Below are 25606 nucleotides of genomic sequence, written 5' to 3' on the forward strand. Positions count from 1 at the left end.
GCCGGTGGAAGATTGCTGGGAAGCACCCGGAGCACATCCGGGGGAATATAAAAGGGGCCGCCTGCCTTCATACGTTGACTTGAGTCGGGTGGAAGAAGGACGAGGTCTGGGAGGAGGCGAGGAAGCGGCCTGAAGAGAAGTTAGGCATTGTGTTGTTGTGGCCAGGACTTTGGGGACTGTGGAACACTTAACTGTAAATATGGACAATGTAAATAAACGTGTGTGGGGTGATTTAAACGTGTCTGCCTGTCTATGTCTGGGTCATGTTCCACAATAGATTTTAGCATAGTAGGCAGATAAGATAGATACTGTATGTAGATAGATAGATAAAGGTATTATATAACATATATAGATAGATAGATTTTAGTATAATAGGCAGGATAAAATAGACCACCTTATTAACTCTGCCCATACCTGCAAAAACCTGCTAATTAAAACAGAGGATTCTGTAAATGGATATGCAGACAGCTTAGTGCCTAGGCAATGTGGTGGAATGGCTGAGGCACTGAACTTCAAAACCCGGGGTTGCCAGATCAATCCCCATTTCTGCCTCATCGTGTGACTCTCATCAAGTCATTTAACCTGCCTGTGCTGGACACGGTCAGAGCATATCCTAATCTTGTAAGCTTACTGGCCTGAATGTTCTCCTCACATTTGTCAAACTTCTTATGTTTATATGTTTGTCACCTAAAAGGCATCACACAAAATGTATAGCAATAACTAAACATTCTCATATTATTTGCTAAAAACTGTTGAAATTTCAATCACTACCACAAGAGGGCAACATAATCCAGGCTTTTCTTTTTTTTTTTAAACAGGTTACTATTACTGTTATTCCTTTTATATCTACAGCTGATGTGTTTACTCAAGATGACTAACAAGATCAGGACATATTGAAGCTGTTTACATGTAGCTTTTACAGTTGGAGAACTAGGAGGTCAAATGACTGGTAGGAAATAAATGGTTCAAGGGCCATTGCCACAGCCACTTGGCCACATTGCCTGCCCAAACACCTACAGCTGTTTTATTAATTTTTAAAATTAAGCAAATTCATTAAAATGTGTATTATTTACAAACTGCTTTCTTTGTAGTGTATAGAAATAATGTGTTACTCACAATTATCTTACCATCTAATGAAACAGAAAAAGTACCTTTTTTCAAGTGATCGCTTGTGACAGAAGTAGATAACAGTAAATAAAAACACGTAGAACCCTATTGTGAATTTGATTTTAAATGGCGTGTGTATTCACTTTGTGTAATTTATGTGTAAAATTCAGCAGCTGTGTATGTATATGAAGAGCAATGTGTATATACACGTATATATTTATATACACATTCTCTATGTACAGTATTCTGCACAGTAGTCAAATCACATTTGATTTTACTTTTATTTTTAAATCTACAGTTATTGAAATGTATTTTGATAATGTGCTAACCCTCCTGAATATGGAAATGCTGTAATAAACCTGTTTTAAGTATATAAAAAAAAAAACATTTTGGGTCACGGTAAGCCAGAGGTCTTCTTGGTAACACCGGTGAAAAATTGGAGTCAAACCTGATAGATAGGAAAGGCACTATATGACAGATAGATAGATAGATAGATAGATAGATAGATAGATAGATAGATAGATAGATAGATAGATAGATAGATTTTAGTATAGTAGGCAGGATAGACAGATATATAGAGATAGATAGATAGATAGAGATAGATAGATAGATAGATACAATGTAATGATCATCATGAGATGAGCATGTATCATTTTGCAAACCTAAATGTTGGATTCCTTTCTATGTGTAATATCTAATCTCACGGCTATATTATTTGTTATTTATTTGTTACTATTTGTTTTTAGTAAGTTACTCTTGGTTTCCTCCCACATCTCAAAGACATACACTTTAGGCTAACTGAACCTCTACGCCATGCTTTAGGCAGTGTGGTGTTGTGGTTAATGCTTTGGACTTCAAATCCTGAGGTCACGGGTTCATATCCCACTACTGACACCATGCACAAGTGTAATGTAACCAATTGTATCTCAAATGCTGTAAGTCACTTTGGATAAAGGCATCAGTCAAAGAAGTAAATGTCAATGAATCAAACTGGGTGAACATGTCTTGTGGCAAGTTCACAAATTTGGCCTATGAAAAATTTTTTAATCAAGAGGCCACCTTGCACATACACATACAAACACCTGCCAAACCTGCTTCATCCATTTCAAGGCCACAGGAGTGGAGTCTACGCTGACCACACTGGGCACAGGACTCCAGTCCACCACAGGGCCTCAGTGATGCACACAGAGTGTAAAGTAATCTTCATATCCTTAAAACCCACACAGGATCCTGTCTCTGGTGCCTTCATATTCTCCCCTGTTTTGTGTGGGTTTCCTCCCACATGATGCTGAAGGTGACAATTGACTAAACCCGAGAGGGGGAGTGAGTGAGTGAGTGTGCCCTGAGATGATCCATCCATCCATCCATTTTCCAACCTGCTGAATCCGTACACAGGGTCACGGGGGTCTGCTGGAGCCAATCCCAGCCAACACAGGGCACAAGGCAGGAACCTATCCCGGGCAGGGTGCCAACCCAACGCCTTTCCCAGCAGTAACCCAAGCTTTTCCTAGATGGTCTCTCATTCAAGTACTGGCCAGACCCTACATACTTAGCTTCAGGAGGATTAGCTGTTCTGAAGTGTAAGTGGTATGGCTGCTGGGATTTAGACAAATTGGACCATACACGAGCCCGGTGCTGCCAGGATAGACCCCAGCCCCACATAATGGACGTATAGCTATTGTATACGGGTAGCCCCTGCTGTGCACATGCTCACTGGCAAACTGACCACCAACTGGCCCGTTGTTTCTTACAGCATGTTGAGCTGTCTGTCTGTCTGTGGTCTATACTGCCAAGACAGGTCAGACTTCAGGATGTATTGCATGAATTATGATAAAACGTCATAAATAGAACTTAATTTTAATATTAATACATTTTATTTTTATATTGATTTTTTTAGCTTGATAAATTGTAATTTAAAATGTATTGGGATTGATAGGTTTGAGATTGTTATTCCACCATTCATGCGCCTCCATTTTATCATTCATTTGTAGTGTGTACTGGCAGCCATACTTGCTTGTCATTTGTCAAAACAGCCTTTCACTCTTCTTTCAGTCTTCCTTTGTGTCTGTTTAGAAGGAAACTGAATATTCAATATTCCAATTGTTTTCTAAACCAAAGCTGGAGACTATCCATGGTACAACTGGCATGAAAGGAGAGGCTCACCCCAAATGGCAGGGCAACCTGGCGCTGGACCTTCACTCTTTCTGATGGCTAATTAGATCTTTAATTAGCCAAACTGACGTGTGATGGTGGCTGGGAGCCGCTTAACCTCCCAGTGGATGTGAGATTCTGAGCCGATTACAATCACGTATTGCCAATTAAAAAGCTAAACTCCAGAGGAGCAGCCCTATAGCATTTCATTGCAACCATTATTAGATTGATTTAATGACACCCAGTGCTCATCACACTTCCACTGCAGTTCTTTATTGGCGTAAAGATTCAAGTTATTGAATGCTAACAAGGTAATAAGATGGAAAAATGACAAATGAAGCAGAATTTCACGTTAAGGAACCTGCTTTTTGTTCTCTTGTCATGCAACCACAAAATGTCCCTGCACTTTTTTATATTACTGCTATATCAAATGTGTCATAGTTCTGCAGACCTGGCTCTCTGTGACTGGTGGGGTTTGTAAGTGTGCCCCACAATAGACTGGCACTCTGTCTGGGGTCAATCCTACATGGGGTCCAGTGCTACCAGGATAGGCTCTGAAACCCTGTGATCCTTAATGCAATACACAGACAGACAGGCAGACAGACAGACAGGAAAGGCACTATATAATGATAGATAGATAGATAGATAGATAGATAGATAGATAGATAGATAGATAGATAGATAGATATGAAAGGTGCTATAATAATATGTTTCTGGACTTCTCTAGCGCCTTCAACACCATCCAACCTCTGCTCCTTAAGGACAAGCTGACAGAGATGGGAGTAGATTCATACCTGGTGGCATGGATCATGGACTATCTTACAGACAGACCTCAGTATGTGCATCTTGGGAACTGCAGGTCTGACATTGTGGTCAGCAACACAGGAGCGCCGCAGGGGACTGTACTTTCTCCAGTCCTGTTCAGCCTATATACATCGGACTTCCAATATAACTCGGAGTCCTGCCACGTGCAAAAGTTCACTGACGATACTGCTATCGTGGGCTGCATCAGGAGTGGACAGGAGGAGGAGTATAGGAACCTAATCAAGGACTTTGTTAAATAGTGCGACTCAAACCACCTACACCTGAACACCAGCAAAGCCAAGGAGCTGGTGGTGGATTTTAGGAGGCCCAGACCCCTCATGGACCCCGTGATCGTCAGAGGTGACTGTATGCAGAGGGTACAGACCTATAAATACCTGGGAGTGCAGCTGGACAATAAATTGGACTGGACTGCAAATACTGATGCTCTGTGCAAGAGAGGACAGAGCCGACTATACTTCCTTAGAAGGCTGGCATCCTTCAACATCTGCAATAAGATGCTGCAGATGTTCTATCAGACGGTTGTGGTGAGTGGCCTCTTCTACGTGGTGGTGTGCTGGGGAGGCAGTATAAAGAAGAGAGACGCCTCACGCCTGGACAAACTAGTGAGGAAGGCAGGCTCTATTGTAGGCATGGAGCTGGACAGTTTGACATCTGTGGCATAGCGACGGGCGCTCAGCAGGCTCCTGTCAATCATGGAGAATCCACTGCATCCACTAAACAGGATCATCCCTAGACAGAGGAGCAGCCTCAGCGACAGACTGCTGTCACCATCCTGCTCCACTGACAGATTGAGGAGATCGTTCCTCCCCCAAACTATGCGACTCTTCAATTCCACCCGGGGGGTAAACGTTAAAATTATACAAAGTTACTGTCTGTTTTTACCTGCATTGTTATCACTTAATTTAATATTGTTTTTTTATCAGTATGCTGCTGCTAGAGTAGTGGAATTTCCCCTTGGGATTAATAAAGTATCTATCTATCTATCTATCTATCTATCTACAGTGCATCCAGAAAGTATTCACAGCGCATCACTTTTTCCACCTTTTGCTATGTTACAGCCTTATTCCAAAATGGATTAAATTCATTTTTTTCCTCAGAATTCTGCACACAACACCCCATAATGACAACGTGAAAAAAGTTTACTTCAGATTTTTACAAATTTATTAAAAATAAAAAAACTGAGAAATCCCATGTACATAAGTATTCACAGCCTTTGCTCAATACTCTGTCGATGCACCTTTGGCAGCAATTACAGCCTCAAGTCTTTTTGAATATGATGCCACAAGCTTGGCACACCTATCCTTGGCCAGTTTCGCCCATTCCTCTTTGCAGCACCTCTCAAGCTCCATCAGGCTGGATGGGAAGCGTCGGTGCACAGCCATTTTAAGATCTCTCCAGAGATGTTCAATCAGATTCAAGTCTGGGCTCTGGCTGGGCCACTCAAGGACATTCTCAGAGTTGTCCTGAAGCCACTCCTTTGATATCTTTGCTGTGTGCTTAGAGTCGTTGTCCTGCTGGAAGATGAACCGTCGCCCCAGTCTGAGGTCAAGAGCGCTCTGGAGCAGGTTTTCATCCAGGATGTCTCTGTACATTGCTGCAGTCATCTTTCCCTTTATCCTGACTAGTCTCCCAGTTCTTGTGGGAGCAATTAATAGAAAATGGAAGACATACAAGACCACTGATAATCTCCCTCGATCTGGGGCTCCACGCAAGATCTCACCCCGTGGGGTCAAAATGATCACAAGAACAGTGAGCAAAAATCCCAGAACCACACGGGGGGACCTAGTGAATGACCTGCAGAGAGCTGGGACCAAAGTAACAAAGGCTACCATCAGTAACACACTACGCCGCCAGGGACTCAAATCCTGCAGTGCCAGACGTGTCCCCCTGCTTAAGCCAGTACATGTGCAGGCCCGTCTGAAGTTTGCTAGAGAGCATTTGGATGATCCAGAAGAGGATTGGGAGAATGTCATATGGTCAGATGAAAAAAACTCTACTCGTTGTGTTTGGAGGAGAAAGAATGCTGAGTTGCATCCAAAGAACACCATACCTACTATAAAGCATGGGGGTGGAAACATCATGCTTTGGGGCTGTTTTTCTGCAAAGGGACCAGGACGACTGATCCGTGTAAAGGAAAGAATGAATGGGGCCATGTATCGTCAGATTTTGAGTCAAAACCTCCTTCCATCAGCAAGAACATTGAAGATGAAACGTGGCTGGGTCTTTCAGCATGACAATGATCCCAAACACACCGCCCGGGTAATGAAGGAGTGGCTTCGTAAGAAGCATTTCAAGGTCCTGGAGTGGCCTAGCCAGTCTCCACATCTCAACCCCATAGAAAATCCTTGGAGGTAGTTGAAAGTCTGTGTTGCCCAGCGACAGCCCCAAAACATCACTGCTCTAGAGGAGATCTGCATGGAGGAATGGGCCAAAATACCAGCAACAGTGTGTGAAAACATTGTGAAGACTTACAGAAAACATTTGACCTCTGTCATTGCCAACAAAGGGTATATAACAAAGTATTGAGATGAATTTTTGTTATTGACCAAATACTTTTTTTCCACCATAATTTGCAAATAAATTCTTCAAAAATCAGACAATGTGATTTTCTGGATTGTTTTTTCTCATTTTGTCTCTCATAGTTGAGGTATACCTATGATGAAAATCACAGGCCTCTCTCATCTTTTTAAGTGGGAGAACTTGCACAATTGGTGGCTGACTAAATACTTTTTTGCCCCACTGTATGGAACAACCTGCCAGCCGAGTTCCTTCAAAAACTGTGTGCAAGTGTACCTAGAAGAATTGATGCTGTTTTGAAGGCAAAGGGTGGTCACACCAAATATTGATTTGATTTAGATTTCTCTTTTGTTCATTCACTGCATTTTGTTGATTGATGAAAATAAATGATTAACACTTCCATTTCTGAAAGCATTCTTTGTTTACAGCATTTTTTCACACCTGCCTAAAACTTTTGCACAGTACTGTAACTGGAGGATATAACTTGACAAATCCGCTCGAGTGGGACAAGGGAACCTCAAAAGCGGGACCCCCTTAGGTGCAAGGCCTGGGGTGGTTACCCCACTTGTCACCCCCAAATGCCACTTTTGGGTAGACTATCTGAGCTTTCAGCCACAACTGCCAGGATCATTTGTCGAGCTGCCAAGCCGCTTCACCTGAGATACGGGCTTCTCTGCAAACAAGTGGTGTGGCTGTTTCAAATTGCACGATATGGAGGTACTTGAACAAAAATGGACTGCATGATCGAGTTGCAAGAAAAAAAAGCCTTTACTGTGCCAACATCACAAAACGGCCCCCTTACAATATGCCAAACAGCATCTAGACAAGCCTCAAAAAGGCCTTTGGAGTGATGAGACCAAAACTGACCTTTATGGTCACAGCCATAAACGCTCTGTTCGGAGAGGATGCAACAAGGCCCAGGACGAAAAGTACATCATCCCTACTGTGAAGCATGGAGGTGGATCACTGATGTTCTGGGGGGTGTGTGAGCTCCAGTGCCACAGGTAACTTAAGTGAAAATGGATGGCAAGATGAGTGCAGTATGTTACCAGAAAATATTGGAGGACAACATTCATCAGTCCGCAAGCTGCGCATCGGACGCGCTTGGATCTTCCGACGTGACAGTGATCCAAAACACAAGGCCAGGTTGACCCTTTGGTGGCTACAGCAGGAAAAAGTGAAGGCGCTGTGTCAGCCATCACAGTCTCCTGACCTCAATATCAATGAGCCATTTTTAGGTCATGCATGCCAACCCAAGTATTGACAGAACCTAAAGGCTTTTCGCCAACAAGAATGGGCACAGCTCTACCATCTGAGAAAATCACGGGCCTCATCCACAACAATCACAAAAGACTGCATGCCATCATTGATGCTAAAGGGGGCATTAAATAATAGTACGAACTAAGGATATGCAAACTTTTGAACAGGGACCGCCTCATTATTTTCCTTATTCCTATGCTTTGTTTAATGGTTGTGCTGCTCTGTGATGCCTTATAGTTTAACCTGGTTTCCACTAAAAGTAAGTGAAATGTCTTTGGCCTGATCCGTCGCCTTTTCTTTAAAGTGTGGTACACATCTTACAAATTCTGCCAGGGTATGTAAACTTATGAGCACCACTATATAAGCAATGCTTTCATATAGTCGCATGTTTAGACTACGTGTAGATTTTCTCGATTGTTGCCATGTGCTTCCGTCTCTTTTAGGATTAAAAGTCAAGACAGACGTAAAGAATTTGGGGGTAACTGTTGACTGTGACCTGAATTTTAATTTGCATATTAATCAGATTACTAGGACAGCATTTTTTCACTTAAGAAACATAGCAAAAGTTAGACCTCTTATATCATTGAAAGATGCTGAGAAATTAGTTCACGCTTTTGTTTTCTGTCGACTAGATTACTGTAACGCACTCCTCTCAGGACTACCCAAAAAAGACATCAATCGATTGCAACGAGTGCAGAATGGAGCTGCTAGAATCCTAACTAGGAAAAGAAAATCCGAGCACATCACTCCAGTTCTGATGTCACTACACTGGTTACCTGTGTCATTTAGAATTGACTTTAAAATGCTGCCTGTGGTTTATAAAGCCTTAAATAATCTCGCTCCATCTTATATTTCGAAATGTCTGACACCTTACACTCCAAATCGTAACCTTAGATCTTCAAATGAGTGTCTGCTTAGAATTCCAAGAGCTAAACTTAAAAGAAGTGGTGAGGCGGCCTTCTGCTGTTATGCACCTAAAATCTGGAATAGCTGACCGATAGAAATTCACCAGGCTAATACAGTGGAGCACACTGCTGAAAACACATTACTTTAACATGGCTTTCTCATAGCTTCATCTTAGTTTAATCCTGATGCTCTGTATGTTCAATTAATTATCATTATTATTCATGGTGGCTCCAAAATCTGTAGTAACCTCTACTTTTTCTTCTGTTCTTATTTCGGTTTTCTGTGGTGGCGACCTGTGCCACCACCACCTGATCAAAGCACCATGATGTCCCTACATTGATGGATTAAAGACCAGAGGTCCATGTGACCGTCATCATCAAGTCCTTCCATGAGAACTCTGATTGAGGTCATTGATGTTAGGTAGAATGCCTCGAGGGGACTGGGTGGTCTCGTGGCCTCAGAACCCCTGCAGATTTTATTTTTTCTCCAGCCTCCCTGGCCATTGGACCTTACTTTTATTCTATGTTAATTAGTATTCCCTAATTTTAATTCTTATTTTGTCTTTTTTTTCTCTTTCTTCATCATGTAAAGCACTTTGAGCTACATTATGTGTATGAAAATGTGCTACAGAAATTAATGTTGTTGTTGTTGTTGTCTCCTTCTTGTTCTTGGACTTTGTCATGCATGCCTCTCAGCCATTGTGCCTGTCTGCTGCTCAGTTGCACAATATTCAGGTTAGCTCTTGCTTATCAATGTGTTTTAATGTCTATTCTTCATATTCTTTCTTGTTCTTCCTCATTGAATTGTCCCCTGCAATTTTCTTGACGCTCAGCAGATGTGCCCACTCTTCTCGCTTTTTCTGTCATTATGGAGATATCACCGCTTGGTTTCTTGATCACTTTACTGTGAACACATGACCACAGGTTACTTTCCCATTCTTTATGGCCACCAGGTTGGCGCTACCTAAACTTTTATATTCAGGATTACTTCTTGTTTATGTGCTTCAACATTTTGTCTCTTTTATTCTTTCTTTTTCTTCCTAACTTGATTGCCTTCCATGATTTACTTGATGGTCAGCAGATGTCGCTGCTATTCTTTTTCTTTCTGCCATTATGGTGGTTATCAGTTAGTCTCTTGATCACTTTGCTCTTAATACATGAGCACAGATAATGGCGACCAGGTTGCCACTAACTATTGTCACACACGTGCGCATGGAAGGCAGCTAAAGTGCTCGAAAGAAAGTAATTCCTGGTCAGACCAGGGGGTGGCAGAGTGCAGGGACCCTTTCTCTTTTTTCCCTGCAGACCAAATGCGGGAACTTCCGCCTGGACCCTTGAACGTCACTTCCGGTGCCACCCCTGAAGACGTCACTTCCTCCCTCCATCTTTATAACCCACCATGTCTGTACCAAACCTCACTTCTGTTTTGGACTCTACAACCTTTATGATTTAGCAGCCATTCTCAAGTATATGGGAAGCTGCCCCAGACCTCGTTTTTGTGTCAAGGCACAATTATTTATCACACTATATATATTTTTTAATTTTCAGAACATATCTTGTCATAAGCTTTCAATCAAGAATAAGATCCAAGGTTCTAGTTGGGCAGAACTTTTAGTCGGGCAGCATTTTATATACAGTATATTGCTCAAAAAAATTAAAGGACCACTTTTGAATCAAGTCAATGAAACTTCTGGCCTATTGATCTGGTCTGTTAAGTAGCAGAGGGGCTTGTTCATCTGTTTCAGCTGCTTTGGTGCACTAAAGGGGTAACAATGAGACGACCCCCAAAACAGGAATGGTTTAACAGGTGGAGGGAGGCCACTGACATTTTTCCCTTCTCATCTGTTTTTCACTAGTTTTACATTTGGCTCAATGTCACTACTGGTAGCATGAGGCGATACGTGGACCCTACAGAGGTGGCACAGGTAGTCCAACTTCTCCAGGATGGCACATCAATACATGCCATTGCCAGAAGGTTTGCTGTGTCTCCCAGCACAGTCTCAAGGGCATTGGGGAAGATTCCAGTAGACAGGCAGTTACTTTAGGAGAGCTGGACAGGGCCCCTTGTAGAAGGTCCTTAACCCATCAGCAGAACTGACCGGTATCTGCTCCTTTGGGCAAGGAGGAACAGGATGAGCACTGGCAGAGCCTATAAAATGACCTCCAGCAGGCAGGCCACTGGTGTGAATGTCTCTGACCAAACAATCAGAAACAGACTTCATGAGGGCGGCCTGAAGGCCTGACGCCCTCTAGTGGGCCCCAGTGGAGCTCGATTGGCATTTTCCATAGAATAGCAGAATTGGCAGGTCCACCACTGGCACCCTGTGCTTTTCACAGATGAGAGCAGGTTCACCCTGAGCACATGTGACAGACGTGAAAGGGTGTGGAGAAGCCATGGAGAACATTATGCTGCCTGTAACATCATTCAGCATAACCAGTTTGGTGGTGGGTCAGTGATGGTCTGGGGAGGCACATCCATGGAGGGACGCACAGACCTCTACAGGCTAGACAATGGTACCTTGACTGCCATTAGTTATCAGGAAGAAATCCTTGGACCCATTGTCAGACCCTGTGCTGGTGCAGTGGGTCCTGGGTTCCTCCTGGTGCACGACAATGCCAGGCCTCATGTGGCGAGAGTATGCAGGCAGTTCCTGCAGGATGAAGGAATTGATACCATTGACTGGTCCCCATGCTCACTGACCAAAATCCAATAGAACACCTCTGGGTGGGACATTATGTTTCGGTCCATCCAACGCCGTCAGGTTGTACCTCAGACAGTCAAGGAGCTCAGTGATGCCCTGGTCCAGACCTGGGAGGAAATTCCCCAGGACACCATCCATCATCTCATTAGGACATTTTCAGGTATGCATACAAGTACATGGGGGCCACACAAACTACTGAGTATGATTTGGAGTTGCATATGCCTCTGTTATATGCCATTTAATATGGGATTCGTGAAAGCAGTGTTAATGTTTGTGATGTGCCATCTGTTGGAGTTGCTGCAATGAAATTTCGGCCAAATAGACTCGCCTGCCTGCCGCATCATTTCTTCACTTTGATTTTCGGGGTGTCTTTGAATTCAGCCCCCTGTAGGTTGATCATTTTCGTTTCCATCAAAATGACGTGGCATCCTTTCGTTCCTAACACATTACCATATCAGTCCATATCAGTAGAAATAGGCAGCAGGAGATCTGATGTGTTTTCAAAGTGTTCCTTTAATTTTTTTGAGCACTTTACTGTATGTAGATAAACTCTATGTCTTTGGCACAGTTGAACAGTTTCTTCACATTTAAAAACAACACAGGTTACTGAGAGGCAAACGCTGCCTTTTACTTACTGTTTGATGGTCCCTGTCGTTAATGCACTGGTGATCCACTGCAGATCGAGGGTCTTGAAAGGGACTAGGACGAGGATGGTGCTATTTTGCAAGTCTTTGGCACTTTCTGGATACATAAAGTGATGAGTGGTTTTACTCCCGACATCCTTCTCATATCCAATTGTCGGAGCGTGGTTCATTCTGCATTCAAAACAAAATGAAATCAATACTTTTATAAACGTCTGATTATAAAAGGGGCAAAATGCCTTTTCTAAAAGCCCATGATGAATGGTGCACTTGCTTTAAATAATAATTCATTGAAACAGGGTCACAGTGCTAACTGTACTGGTCGCAAAAAAATAGAAAAAGTGTAACAAAATGCAGATGGTCGGCTAGACGCGTTGGTTTTATTGGGCCTCTGTGGGTTTCCATGCATGTGCCCAGTTTGTCGATGGTCTGCTCTTTTTATTTTGCTGCTGGCAGGGGAGTTAAATATTAAAGCTGCTGCCATTTTTAGGCTCATCAGCAAGCTCTCTTTACAAAAGACATAATGGACTTTTTTATTCCCTCTCAACATGATCTTGGATTAGTGTCCATGAACCTGTAAACACATCCGTCCTGTTTATTTATTAATTAATTAGTGGAGCTGCCGTCATGTCAGAACTAATGACTGAGTGGATGTCCTGATTTACTCCTCTTGGCATTAACGGAAAATCGAGATTGTCTGGACTGACCAATTAATTTTTATCTCTTTTCAAAAGCTCTTTTTTTATAAGATCAAGTCAATTCAGGGCAGCCGGAAAAGCACAAATCAATATTATAAGAAGACGGCAGCAACCACAAAGAAAGCAAATGATCCATTCACCGCGGACTGTAGCAGTCACCAAAGTAATATCAGCTTGTAAACATCTCGGTGGTCTTTTAGAGTTTTTTACAGATGTTGGCAGATGCCTCTCTACCCCATTACAACAAACTTCTAAGTTTCTTCACTCTGTCAGAATACAGTCAAAGCAAAAAATAAGACACATAAACGTTCTCAAGAAAGCTTAATTCAGTTGTGGGCCGGGGGGTCAGAGCCTCAGCCGCACCAATCAGAAGGCAGGAACCAACCCTGGACGGGCTGCCTTTCATGAAAACATCCATCCATTATCCAACCCACTGAATCCAAACACAGGGGTCTGCTGGAGCCAATCCCAGCCAACACAGGGCGCAAGGCAGGAACCAATCCCGGGCAGGGTGCCAACCCACCACAGGACACACACAAACACACCAAGCACACACTAGGGCTAATTTAGAATTGCCAATCCACCTAACCTGCATGTCTTTGGACTGTGGGAGGAAACCGGAGCGCCCGGAGGAAACCCACGCAGACACGGGGAGAACATGCAAACTCCACGCAGGGCGGACCCGGGAAGCGAACCCAGGTCCCCAGATCTCCCAACTGCGAGGCAGCAGCGCTACCCACTGCGCCACCGTGCCGCCCTTCATGAAAACATCCACACACAAAATAACCTAACCTCATTCTGAAGTGCAAAAAAGACTGGCAGGTCCACCCGGACAGAGACAGACACTGGGGCTCACGATGTCCAAAACTACACACGTTTATGTCTCCTTTGCAACACAGCACAAATACGGTGCACAAACCCGCACAATACTCGGTCCTTCTTTCCTTCTGCCACCTCCACTCCTCTCCTGCAAGCTCTGTCCACTGCCACCCGACTCCCAAGTGGAGTGAGGCGGCCTCTTTTATACAGCACCCGGGTGTGGCGGAGGTGCTGCATGCCCAGACTCCAGAGCTGACCCAGCGCCCCCTGGCAGTGGCCACGCCCCCCCCCCCCCAACAGGGTTGAGCTTCCAAGCTCCATGGCCCCCCCATGCAATCCAGAGAGACTGCCCTCTTGCATTCCGGGGAAGACACTGTGTGACGATGCGGGTTCGCTCCACGCTCCCATCCGACTGCTGGGAGCTCTTGAACCCGACACCATCGGTAATGTCACCAAGATGAACTGATAAATAAGGACAATTCTCTAACGAAGCCAGGGGATAGCGCATAAGTGCTTTTATTTTAAAACCAACAAAACAGTGTCCAAAGTGCAGCGCATCACAGTTTCAATAAATAATCCATAAAAACAAGTGTTCAGTGGGGATAGAAACAATAAATAAATCCTTTAAAATCCGAGGTTAAAAATGCAGTCTCACTCTTCACGATCTTAGCACACCTCATTCTCCCCAGCTCACCCATAACTCGCGTAGCCGGCAAAGACCCAACAGCAACGAGCTCCTTTTGGCCGACCTCCGTCTCGACTGCCTCCGGACATTGCAGCCAGACCGCCCGAGGTCGGCTCTCCTCCCTTCTTCTTTAGCGCTCACGTAGTCGCTCCTCAGATCCCTCGGGAGGACACCTGCTTTGCACACCCCACTCAGCCGAACATTCAGTGGGGTGGACTAGCCCCTAGAGCGCCACAACCAAACGCTCCTTCACGGGGCCCCAGCTCATGCTGTCTCCTCCTTACAGGTTGCCAGATCCTCCTGCTAAGACTGCCTTTCACTTTCTTTAACCTCTTTTTCCTTTTCTTCTCCTCAATTGATCTATCCCCCCTTCCTGGTGCCAACCCGTATATATACACATCCACCCGCGCCTCCGTGGGCGCAGTGTCCTAATCACACACCACAGGAAGCCATTGAAGCAATTGAGAACGATTGCACCCACACGTGCAGGTGCAACTCGCTCTAACTACCTCACTAACTCCCCGCGGTCGTGCAATCGCGCCCACGGAGAACGACACGGCTATACGGATGTAAAACCTGGCCCTTCTCCATAAGGCCGCGGACCCGCTACACCACACACTGCCCCTCTCCTGGTCCTTCCCTTCTTCCGGCGTCCCGGTGGGGCAAGCTCCCCGGATGTCTATCACAAGACATATAATTTAAGTATCCCAGAATGCAATGTCTTATGATGTCTTAAAGGAATACGCTATCTGAAAATTGTATTTGTTTTTATATTCTACTAGAGAAACACACCCCCTGCTCGCTTCACTCACCAAACCCCTAGCGGCTGAGCCGCTTGAAGGGCGTCGGGGTGCCCCTGCGTTAGAGAAAGCGATTATATTTAAAGAGTTGTGGAGTGCAGGGGCAAGATGGTTTGGTCTTTAGTTATTAGAGAGAGAAAATCAGTTAATTTTTAATAATTTTTTTTAATTTTTAATAATTTTTTGCATTTATATAGCGCTTTTCTCACTACTCAAAGCGCTTAGCAATTGCAGGTTAAGGGCCTTGCTTAAGGGCCCAACAGAGCAGAGTCCCTTTTGGCATTTACGGGATTCGAACCGGCAACCTTCCGATTGCCAGTGCAGATCCCTAGCTTGAGTAAATACTTGAGTATTTCACTACAACTGTCTATTTTAAATACCAAAGAATAATAAAATGTAGTAAAAAGTAAAAGTGAGAAAGTAAATCGTAATTAAGTGTAATTAAAATTAAATTACATTAACGCCTCGTCAAAAACAATATTATGAATTACTTTATCCTCTAACTTACATTCTATAAACGTTGCTTTTTTTGCATTTCTGTTCGCATATTGTTTGAGATATTTCTCTCTTTTGTGGTTATTGGACGATTCTCTTTGTTCTTGGTTTTTATTACTTATATTCAAGCTCTTTTTTGTTCATTTTCTTTCTTTTTTGACGTTCTTTATCAGCTCTTGCTGCTCTTTTTCTATCTCAAACTAAAATTCAACAATCTTGAATAGATCATTTGCTTTTCTGCCTTGCCATTATAACCAGCGAGTCAGCAGTGAGTGTGTCACGGGGTGGAAGAGAGAAAGGATGTGCACAGTAGGAGTAATGACTGGGCGAGTGGTGTGAAGGGTCAAGGCTGAATAACGTGGACACAACGGAAAGCCTTTTTAATACAACAGAGAGACTTACTCCTGTGATGTCCTGTCAAATCCAAACCCCTGCACAGACTTAATACCTGGTAGGGTTACCATATTTCCCCGAAACAAAAAGAGGACACAAGAATAAAAATGTAATTACTTCCATAATATGCATGGGGCACCATTCAAGAGCTACAGCAAAGCTTTGCAAATGCAGGTTCATTTCCTCAACCAGTCCCTACTGGTGCCTATCCTGTACTTCTAACTGGGAAAAGCCTCATGTCCTGCACTTTATTCATAGGCCCTCAACCTCAAACTCTAATGGCTCCACTAATTTGCTTTATATATTGCTGAGATGCTGTCTGAGCCTTCAAAACTGATCAGTATCTCCTCCGGAATAGAAATGGCTGGGAGGTGAGGAAAACTGGGGAGGTTTCCTTTTAGCAAAATTTCTAATCTAAGAGTAGTGGAAGTAAAGTTGCTGGGAAGTTAAATTTGAAGTGTAACAGTTTACAAGTCACAAAAGCATTATCTATATACAGTTCTCAAAGTGGTTTAACCCCGAATGTTTTCCAAAGATTAAATGATGTGTAGGTTCGTGAGAGCTGGGAAGCCAACAAACCATTCAATAGAAGTGTGTCAGGGAACTTTACGGGGGCTCCTTTATACCAATACCAATACGTCTGTGTTATGTCTCACTGGGACTGGGCTTGTCAAGTCACAAGTTTTATTTCTTTTAATTCATTCTGGTGTGTGTATGTGTGTGTACTGTATCTATCTATCAATCATATATAATGTCTTTTCTATCTATCTTCTATTCTATCTATCTGTTTAATGAGTTTCTTTAAAAAGCCACGGGCCCCTACAGGGTTGAGCTTCAAAGCTCTGTACCCGTGGCCCCCATAGGAACCAGGGCGGTCGCCCCCACGTGGTCTGGGGAAGACATAAGCCCTCTTCCGGTCCTCCTCTATCTATCTATCTATCTATCTATCTATCTATCTATCTATCTATCTATCTATCTATCTATCTATCTATCTATCTATCATTGCATTTCTAATTAATGTAAAAAGGCTTTTGCACAGTAAGAAGTGAAAATATAGCTTTTATTATTAACCATAAAGAAAAGATGGCTAAACTTGCTTTTTACATGCAGTGTCCTGGCCCTGCTTTGTACTGCTTGCTTAAACACCAATATTATGTAATGTAAAGTCAAGAACAGTTTGCATTATCAAAACCAAGCAGGCCATTGTTTTACAAATGCAGCTGCTTAAAACTTCAACCTGGAAAGATGCTTATACGTAAAGTAACTTTCAATTGAGTGGCCTGGTGTCCCACATATGGATTTTCCTGGCTTTGACTTAAATTGTGTAATTAATTATTGAGTAAGATTTGATAAAATGATGGGTACATCTGCACAGGGTATGGGGTAATAGATGGCCAGTTTCGTCAAGTGATGGACATTAGGTTATGGTGGGAAGAGCCAGAAGGAAGAGAGCATTTTGCATATATGATATGTGATGTAATATAAACTGATGCACTTCCTAGTTTAAGCACTAGAACAGATAGATAGATAGATAGATAGATAGATAGATAGATAGATAGATAGATAGATAGATAGATAGATAGATAGATAGATAGATAGATAGATAGATACCAGCAAACCCCCGATTCTCGAAAGAATCGGAAATCCAAGAATGGCAATCACTTTCTGTTCCCTCCGTTCTTTGGAGGGATGAAAAATCATGGAGGCTGGGTGTGTCCTGGGATAATAATTAAATAAATATATTTGTACTAAAGCGGTTTCTTTTTGGATCTGTGACTCCTTTGTTTCTAGTGTTTCAGAAGTGCGTTGTAGGTGCCTTCGTTCATTGTTTTTATCCATGCGGTCTCATTTTTGTTTTTGTATGGCTGTGTCGTTAGCTAGAAGTCATTTGCTGATGGTGGCGGATTCGCGTGCTGAAGTGACCATGGCAGCGGATCTGGGCTTAGAGATCTACATTACTAAACGAAGGTGGTATATGTTGTGGTGTGCACATTCGTGTTCAGGTGACAGTTGTATTGTGCACGGCTTGCTTCTGGCCTCTGGCATCCATGCATATATACAACCTGGTGTGCACGCTTTACCTCAAGTTTAGTTTACAGGTTGTGTTGTGTTGTTTGGGCGCCACCTACTGACTCTGGGAAGTAGCTGGGTTTGACTCTGTGGTGCTGAAGCGCAGTGCGCGTGTGCTTTCGGTGCTTCTGGCCTCTGGCATCCGTGCATATATACAACCTTCGTTTAGTAATATAGATGAAAGGCACTATATAACAAACAGATAGATAGATAGATAGATAGATAGATAGATAGATAGATAGATAGATAGATAGATAGATAGATAGATAGATAGATAGATAGATAGATAGATAGATAGATAGATAGATAGATAGATAGATAATTATGAAAGGCACTGTATATCTGTTAGTGCCCTTCCTATCTATTTAATAAGTTTTTCTATAAAAGCCAAGCGTCCCCCTGTGGAAAAAGAAAAGTATTATCTGTCTGTCTTAGGGAGCCTTGTAGTGGTTTCATTGCTCAGTCAAATAAAGCTTTATTTTTTCTTTAAATTGAACAAATAATCCACTCGATTGAAAACGTAAAGAAACATGATAGCATTATTGTTGAAAGTCTGCTTGAATGAAATTTAGATGTTTGTTTAAACTTTTCACTGTATTTTCCTGTAATCTGAAGCCGAATGCACAGAGAATAAAAAAAAAGTCATTGTGTGTGCTACAAAGCATTATATAATAGCGAAGTGAGCCTTGTTAAATATAACAATTGATTTTTCAGGCAAAAACTGCAGCATAATATCAATACTGTATAGATCTGAAGTTAAAAAGCCACTTATTGAGACTAAGACTTTTTTTTCTCAATTCCCATCATACCAGGCATTTTAAAATGTCAGAATGAAGCTGGACCTAACAGTCTGTGCCAGGCACTGGAAGGCCTCTTCTGGGCTCAGTTTTAAAGGACTAAAATTATTGTAAATGTGCTCGAACTGACTGGGAAACAGCAGAAAAAGGGTTGAAATCCAAATGAGGTGTGTCCACCATTGCTCTCTTTAAGCCCCTCTCTGTTTTTGTTTTTTTTGTTTTGTTCTAACTTGCTGAGTGTTTTAAACACATTCGTGATGCCACATTAGTTAAGGCAGCTCCTGGCCTGGACACTATCTGTGTGGACATGGCATGTTTTCGCCGGGTCTGCATGGCTTTTTCATCCTGGTTATTTGGCTTTTTCCCATTTGCCAGTAATGCATAGTTTAGGTTGATTGGTGACCCTCGATCTGTCCTGTGCAAGTGAATATGGCTGTCGGGGTGGTTGGCGGGGTTGGTTCCTGTGTTAAATCCAGTGATGCTGACATAGAATGTTTACAGCTAATGGCCAGATGTACAGATTTAAACAGAGTCATCAGTACAGTGGGGGGAAACAAGTATTCAACACATGACCATTTTTCTCATTTAGACAGATTTTCAAGCCATGCACATGAAATTCAGACCAGGCATTGGTATTAACGCAATAAAATGACACAGCCAAAGAAATCATAGCGTTCCAATCCATAAAAACGTTATGTGCAATAAAGTGGAATGAAACAGCAAAAATGTATTGAATGTGCCAACTGAAATGTAGTACTTGGTGGAAAGACAGCTTCCTGTATGAAGAAACGAGTTTCTCACAATGTTCAGGTGGGTAGCATCTATTTTGGGGGCACCTAGAGACATTGCTGCCCCTTGCAGAAACAGTTCAGCATTTCAGCTATTAGGCCATACATTTCATACATTCATTTCTACTAAACACACAGTGGATTCAGAAAGCACTCATTAGACTCCTTCACTTTTTTGACATTTTGTTATGTTGCAGCCATCTGATAAAATCGTTTACTTTTTTTATTTTTCCATCACATTAAATAAACAGCTTTAGGTGGAAGGCCACACTTTCACTCACGGTCCATCCATGTAATGCACTTGTGTAATCCATCTGAAAGGAGCAATAATAATAATTTCTCTGAGGAGAAACTGTCTCAGGACAGGATGGCACACTTACAGTCATACAATGGATTCAGAAGGTGTTCAGACCCCTTCACTTTTTTGTTATGCTGCTGAAATTGTTTAACGCTTTAAATGCAAAGTTACTAGTTGTAAGTCATTTAAGCCTGTCAAGGCGCCGACATACAACATAACTTATTTTTTTAAACAATATTGCTCATCGTTGACGTTTCTACACCTTGTTTGGAATCAATTCAAGTGAGTGGACAAGATTAGGAAAGGCACACATCTGTCCATTGTAGAAATGGTTCTATACTTGTGTCCTGATCTGCAGTATGTCCCACTATTGTACAATTTGATTGTGGAGGACATGAAAGAACATTCAAACTTAGGACACTGAGGGACTGGGCAGGGATTTGCACCCAGATCTGAGAGGCCTAAGCCACTGTACCAGTCTAGAAATGTAATACTTCAACAGTTGAGCATACGAAAGGCACTATATAAATAAAACATTAATTTATTATGTCTCATAATATCTAATGTCATTTAGTTATTTAAATAGTATTTCAACATATTGTGGTAGCCACATGTGTGGTTTTCCCATTAAATTGGGCTATTTTTGAAAGCATTGCACGGAGGCCAAAATATCGCTTTGGCAGTATGCTGTATTTTGGGCTAATTTAACTCTTTCAGGGCTGATGTCGACTTTTATCAAAATTCAGGGGTAGAGGACAGTAATCAGCTATAAACTGCAAAAAAACCCACCTTACATTTTAGTTCGACTCTCTTTGCTAGAAGAAAAGTTACGTAGCTTTGATGATTTAACCTCAATTCCCTAGTGAAGAGTAAACAACCTCTAAAATGGCATCGACATCTGGTGAGAGACCAAAGCGAATGAGCAAAGTAAAATACTCATTGGACCTTTTACGTAATTTCGTAGAATAGGACTCTGACTTGTCGGACTCTGAAATTGATGCAAGAGATCTGGAGATGGATGTCGAAAACTAAAGTGAGGTACCGGCATCATCTGATTGGTCTTCAGCTGATCATGGTGCTGAACACTTTTGTGTAGCTGATGCCCCTACAGCAGCGTTCGCCTGGAAGGACCACCACTTATGATGACAAGAGGTACAAACCATATTGTGTCACACTGTGTTTGCCACCCCTCCACCCACCTGCTGTGCAAAGACAGCCAGGCAGCTGGCTCACTGTGCATTCCTGCTGACCATCGAGGTGCCCCCCTGCGCAGCCACTGCTGCTGGAGATGCCAAACATATGCCAACAGCAGCCACAGCACATAGCAACAGACGTTTTATGTTGATTTATGTGTGAAACCATTGCTATGTGTGCTTTTAAGAAAACCTAGTTTATTGGAAAAAATATTCAGCCCTCAAAGAGTTAAAATGGTACCTGTGCTGCCAAAATCACTAAAATCCCAAGGAAGGTGGGGGGGGGGGGAAGGGAATGGGGGGCAAAACTTGATGAGGAAAACACTCCATCCCCATCTTATTTCCATCCTTAAAACTCCAAACATTGAAAGCTAGTTCATTTTATATATATATACCAGCTCCACCCACGTAGCAGTGAAACAGGGCAGTGAGGTGGGCTCTGCCCATCTCCCCACTCCTAACGTCACGTTTCCCCCTCCCCTTGGCCCGCAGTCTCAAATCAGCATGAATATATCGTTTCTGCAAGCGAACTATGATTCTTATCACAATGAGAGAAGTCGCAAAGTTAACCGGAACGTTCAAGTAAATTCTAGTAAAAAACACGATTTAAATCCGTTAAGTAGTTCTCTCGTTCGCTAGCTAAGCAAAGGTAAGATACGCTCCGAAGCTGGCGTGTGAGTGAGGAAGGCCCTGTCCGGCTCCCTACTCCTGAGGCCCTGCCCCTCTCCCCTTGGCCTGGTGCATCTCTCTCAGATTCGCACAAATAAATTGGTACCATAAACGAACCATGATTCTTAGTGCGATGAGAGAAGTCGCAAAATCAACCGGAATGTTCAAGTAAATTCTAGTAAAAAACCCCGATTTATATCTGTTAAGTAGTCCTCTCGTTCGTTAGCTAAGCGGATGTAAGATACGACCCGAAGCTGGTGCGTGAGTGAGGAGGGCCCTGTCCGGCTCCCTGCTCCTGAGGCCCTGCCCGCCTCCCCTTGGCCCACTGCATCTCTGTGTGGATAGCGCTTTGAGTATTGAGAAAAGCGCTATATAAATGTAATGAATTATTATTATTATTATCTCTCTCGGATTCGCACAAATAAATTGGTACCGTAAGTGAACTATTCTTATCACAATGAGAGATGTCGCAAAGTCAACCGGAACGTTCAAGTAAATTCTAGTAAAAAACCCGATTTAAATCCGTCAAGTAGTTCTCTCGTTCGCTAGCTAAGCAAAGGTAAGATACGCTCAGAAGCTGGCGTGTGAGTGAGGAGGGCCCTGTCCGGCTCCCTACTCCTGAGGCCCTGCCCCTCTCCCCTTGGCCTGGTGCATCTCTCTCAGATTCGCACAAATAAATTGGTACCATAAACGAACCATGATTCTTAGTGCGATGAGAGAAGTCGCAAAATCAACCGGAATGTTCAAGTAAATTCTAGTAAAAAACCCCGATTTATATCTGTTAAGTAGTCCTCTCGTTCGTTAGCTAAGCGGATGTAAGATACGACCCGAAGCTGGTGCGTGAGTGAGGAGGGCCCTGTCCGGCTCCCTGCTCCTGAGGCCCTGCCCACCTCCCCTTGGCCCGCTGCATCTCTGTGTGGATAGCGCTTTGAGTATTGAGAAAAGCGCTATATAAATGTAATGAATTATTATTATTATTATCTCTCTTGGATTCGCACAAATAAATTGGTACCGTAAGTGAACTATTCTTATCACAATGAGAGATGTCGCAAAGTCAACCGGAACGTTCAAGTAAATTCTAGTAAAAAACCCGATTTAAATCCGTCAAGTAGTTCTCTTGTTCGCTAGCTAAGCAAAGGTAAGATACGCTCTGAAGCTGGCGTGTGAGTGAGGAGGGCCCTGTCCGGCTCCCTACTCCTGAGGCCCTGCCCCTCTCCCCTCGGCCTGCTGCATCTCTGTGTGGATAGCGCTTTGAGTATTGAGAAAAGCGCTATATAAATGTAATGAATTATTATTATTATTATCTCTCTCGGATTCACACAAATAAATTGGTACCATAAGCGAACCATGATTCTCAGTGCGATGAGAGAAGTCGCAAAATCAACCGGAATGTTCAAGTAAATTCTAGTAAAAAACCCCGATTTATATCTGTTAAGTAGTCCTCTCGTTCGTTAGCTAAGCGGATGTAAGATACGACCCGAAGCTGGTGCGTGAGTGAGGAGGGCCCTGTCCGGCTCCCTGCTCCTGAGGCCCTGCCCACCTCCCCTTGGCCCGCTGCATCTCTGTGTGGATAGCGCTTTGAGTATTGAGAAAAGCGCTATATAAATGTAATGAATTATTATTATTATTATCTCTCTTGGATTCGCACAAATAAATTGGTACCGTAAGTGAACTATTCTTATCACAATGAGAGATGTCGCAAAGTCAACCGGAACGTTCAAGTAAATTCTAGTAAAAAACCCGATTTAAATCCGTCAAGTAGTTCTCTTGTTCGCTAGCTAAGCAAAGGTAAGATACGCTCTGAAGCTGGCGTGTGAGTGAGGAGGGCCCTGTCCGGCTCCCTACTCCTGAGGCCCTGCCCCTCTCCCCTCGGCCTGCTGCATCTCTGTGTGGATAGCGCTTTGAGTATTGAGAAAAGCGCTATATAAATGTAATGAATTATTATTATTATTATCTCTCTCGGATTCACACAAATAAATTGGTACCATAAGCGAACCATGATTCTTAGTGCGATGAGAGAAGTCGCAAAATCAACAGGAATGTTCAAGTAAATTCTAGTAAAAAACCCAATTTAAATCCATTAAGTAGTTCTCTCGTTCGCTAGCTAAGTGGATGTAAGATACGACCCGAAGCTGGTGCGTGAGTGAGGAGGGCCCTATCCTGCTCCCTACTCCTGAGGCCCTGCCCCTCTCCCCTCGGCCCGCTGAGTCTCTCTCGGATTCGCACAAATAAATTGGTACCATAAGCGAACCATGATTCTCAGTGCGATGAGAGAAGTCGCAAAATCAACCGGAACGTTCAAGTAAATTCTAGTAAAAAACCCGATTTAAATCCGTTAAGTAGTTCTCTCGTGAAAAGTGGACAGACATACAAATAGACAGACAGGTGTTGGATTTTATACTGAGGGAGATTGTACTCTACAGAGAGCATTAGTAATTAACTGGGCTGTACCACTGAGGCATTAGGTGGGTTTCCAGCTGAATATGGCAACCCTGCACAGAGGTTTCCTTGGACTTTATGGTTTGGTTTTGTCCTGACATGCAGTGTGAATTGTGGGACCTTCTACACACGAGTGCCTTTCTAAATGCTGTCCAATCAATTCATTTTGCACAGGTGGACTCCAATCAACTTATAAACACATCTCAGGGGGAATGAAAACAAACAGGAGCCACTGACCACAGTTTGGAGTGCCACAGCAAAGGGTCCGGATACTTCTATGTATGAGACATTATACAGTTTTTGACTTTTAATTAATTTGCAAACCTTTCTGAAAACATGCTTTCATTTTGTCATGATGGGGTATCGAGTGTAGATTGATGGGTAAAAATAGCAGGTTTATCCTTTGAAAATTAAATCAACAACACGATAAAGTACAGAAAGTGAAGAGGTCTGAATACTTTTACGAATCCACTGTATGATTTCTGAATTTGACAAGATGGTAAATAGAGCTATTCAAAGGCACTCCTGCAATGTTTTTAAATATGGAAGAACAGCAAGGGTCAATGGACTGAAGGCCCCTACATGGCCTTTGAGGTGGCAGTCATAGGCCTTGCGGCTCTGAAAGAATGGCTATTTTATTCAATAACCCATTTGTCAGTCTCCGTGGGCACACTCGCGCATCCGTGGTGAGTTGGTGAAGTAATTGGGGTGAGACGCACCTGTACATGAGGGTGCGAGCTTTCTCCATTGCTTCATCGGCTTCCTGCGGTGCGTGATTGAGCCACTGGGTGAACATGGAGCCGTATAAGTAACGGGCCGGCACAGGAAAGAAGAGAAAAAGGGGAGAAAAAACATACAGAGAGAAAGGCATATAGCATGAGAGAGAGAGAGAGGGAATGAAGCAGCCGGCTAGAAAAAGAGAAAAGGAAGCGCAGTCAGAGGTCCCGCAATGGATCGTCCCCACTGATTGTGCAGCGGAGTGGAAGCGATCAAGGGGGCGTCCTCTTCAGGGATCCAAGGGATGACTGCATGAGCGTGAAGGATGACGAGAGGACAACTGACCCCCGAGTGGTCTGGCTGATGCCAACGGAGGCAGCCAAGACAGGGCGGGAAAAGTGAGGACCGCCGCTGCTGAAGTCTCTGCCAGCTGAGCAAGCGATGGGTGAGCTGGGGGGGCTTGGTAGGAGTTGTGATTGGCTCTGTTGACCAAGTGTCTGTTGGTTTTTTATTCTCGTTTTTAACCACCTGGTTTTTCACTGTTTTAAGAATCATTTATTTATTGGAAGCACTGCACTATTTATTCAGACACTGTTTTAATAAAGCACTGAGCACTTTGCACCATGGAGTGTTTTGT

The 25606-nt window shown here is 43.2% G+C and overlaps 1 protein-coding gene across 3 annotated transcripts in view; it reads right to left on the bottom strand.

Moving 5' to 3' along the window:
* LOC114664049 (CMP-N-acetylneuraminate-beta-galactosamide-alpha-2,3-sialyltransferase 1-like) overlaps positions 1-25606 on the bottom strand; it is a 400960-nt gene that overhangs the window by 29303 nt on the left and 346051 nt on the right. For all 3 annotated transcript variants that reach the window (XM_028818032.2, XM_051936015.1, XM_028818033.2), the window contains one exon: positions 12103-12282. In XM_028818032.2, the coding sequence (XP_028673865.1) occupies positions 12103-12282 (180 nt within the window). The remainder of the gene's footprint in view (positions 1-12102; positions 12283-25606) is intronic.

This window comes from Erpetoichthys calabaricus, chromosome 13 (genome assembly GCF_900747795.2).
Source record: "Erpetoichthys calabaricus chromosome 13, fErpCal1.3, whole genome shotgun sequence".
Taxonomy (NCBI): Eukaryota; Metazoa; Chordata; class Cladistia; order Polypteriformes; family Polypteridae; genus Erpetoichthys; species Erpetoichthys calabaricus.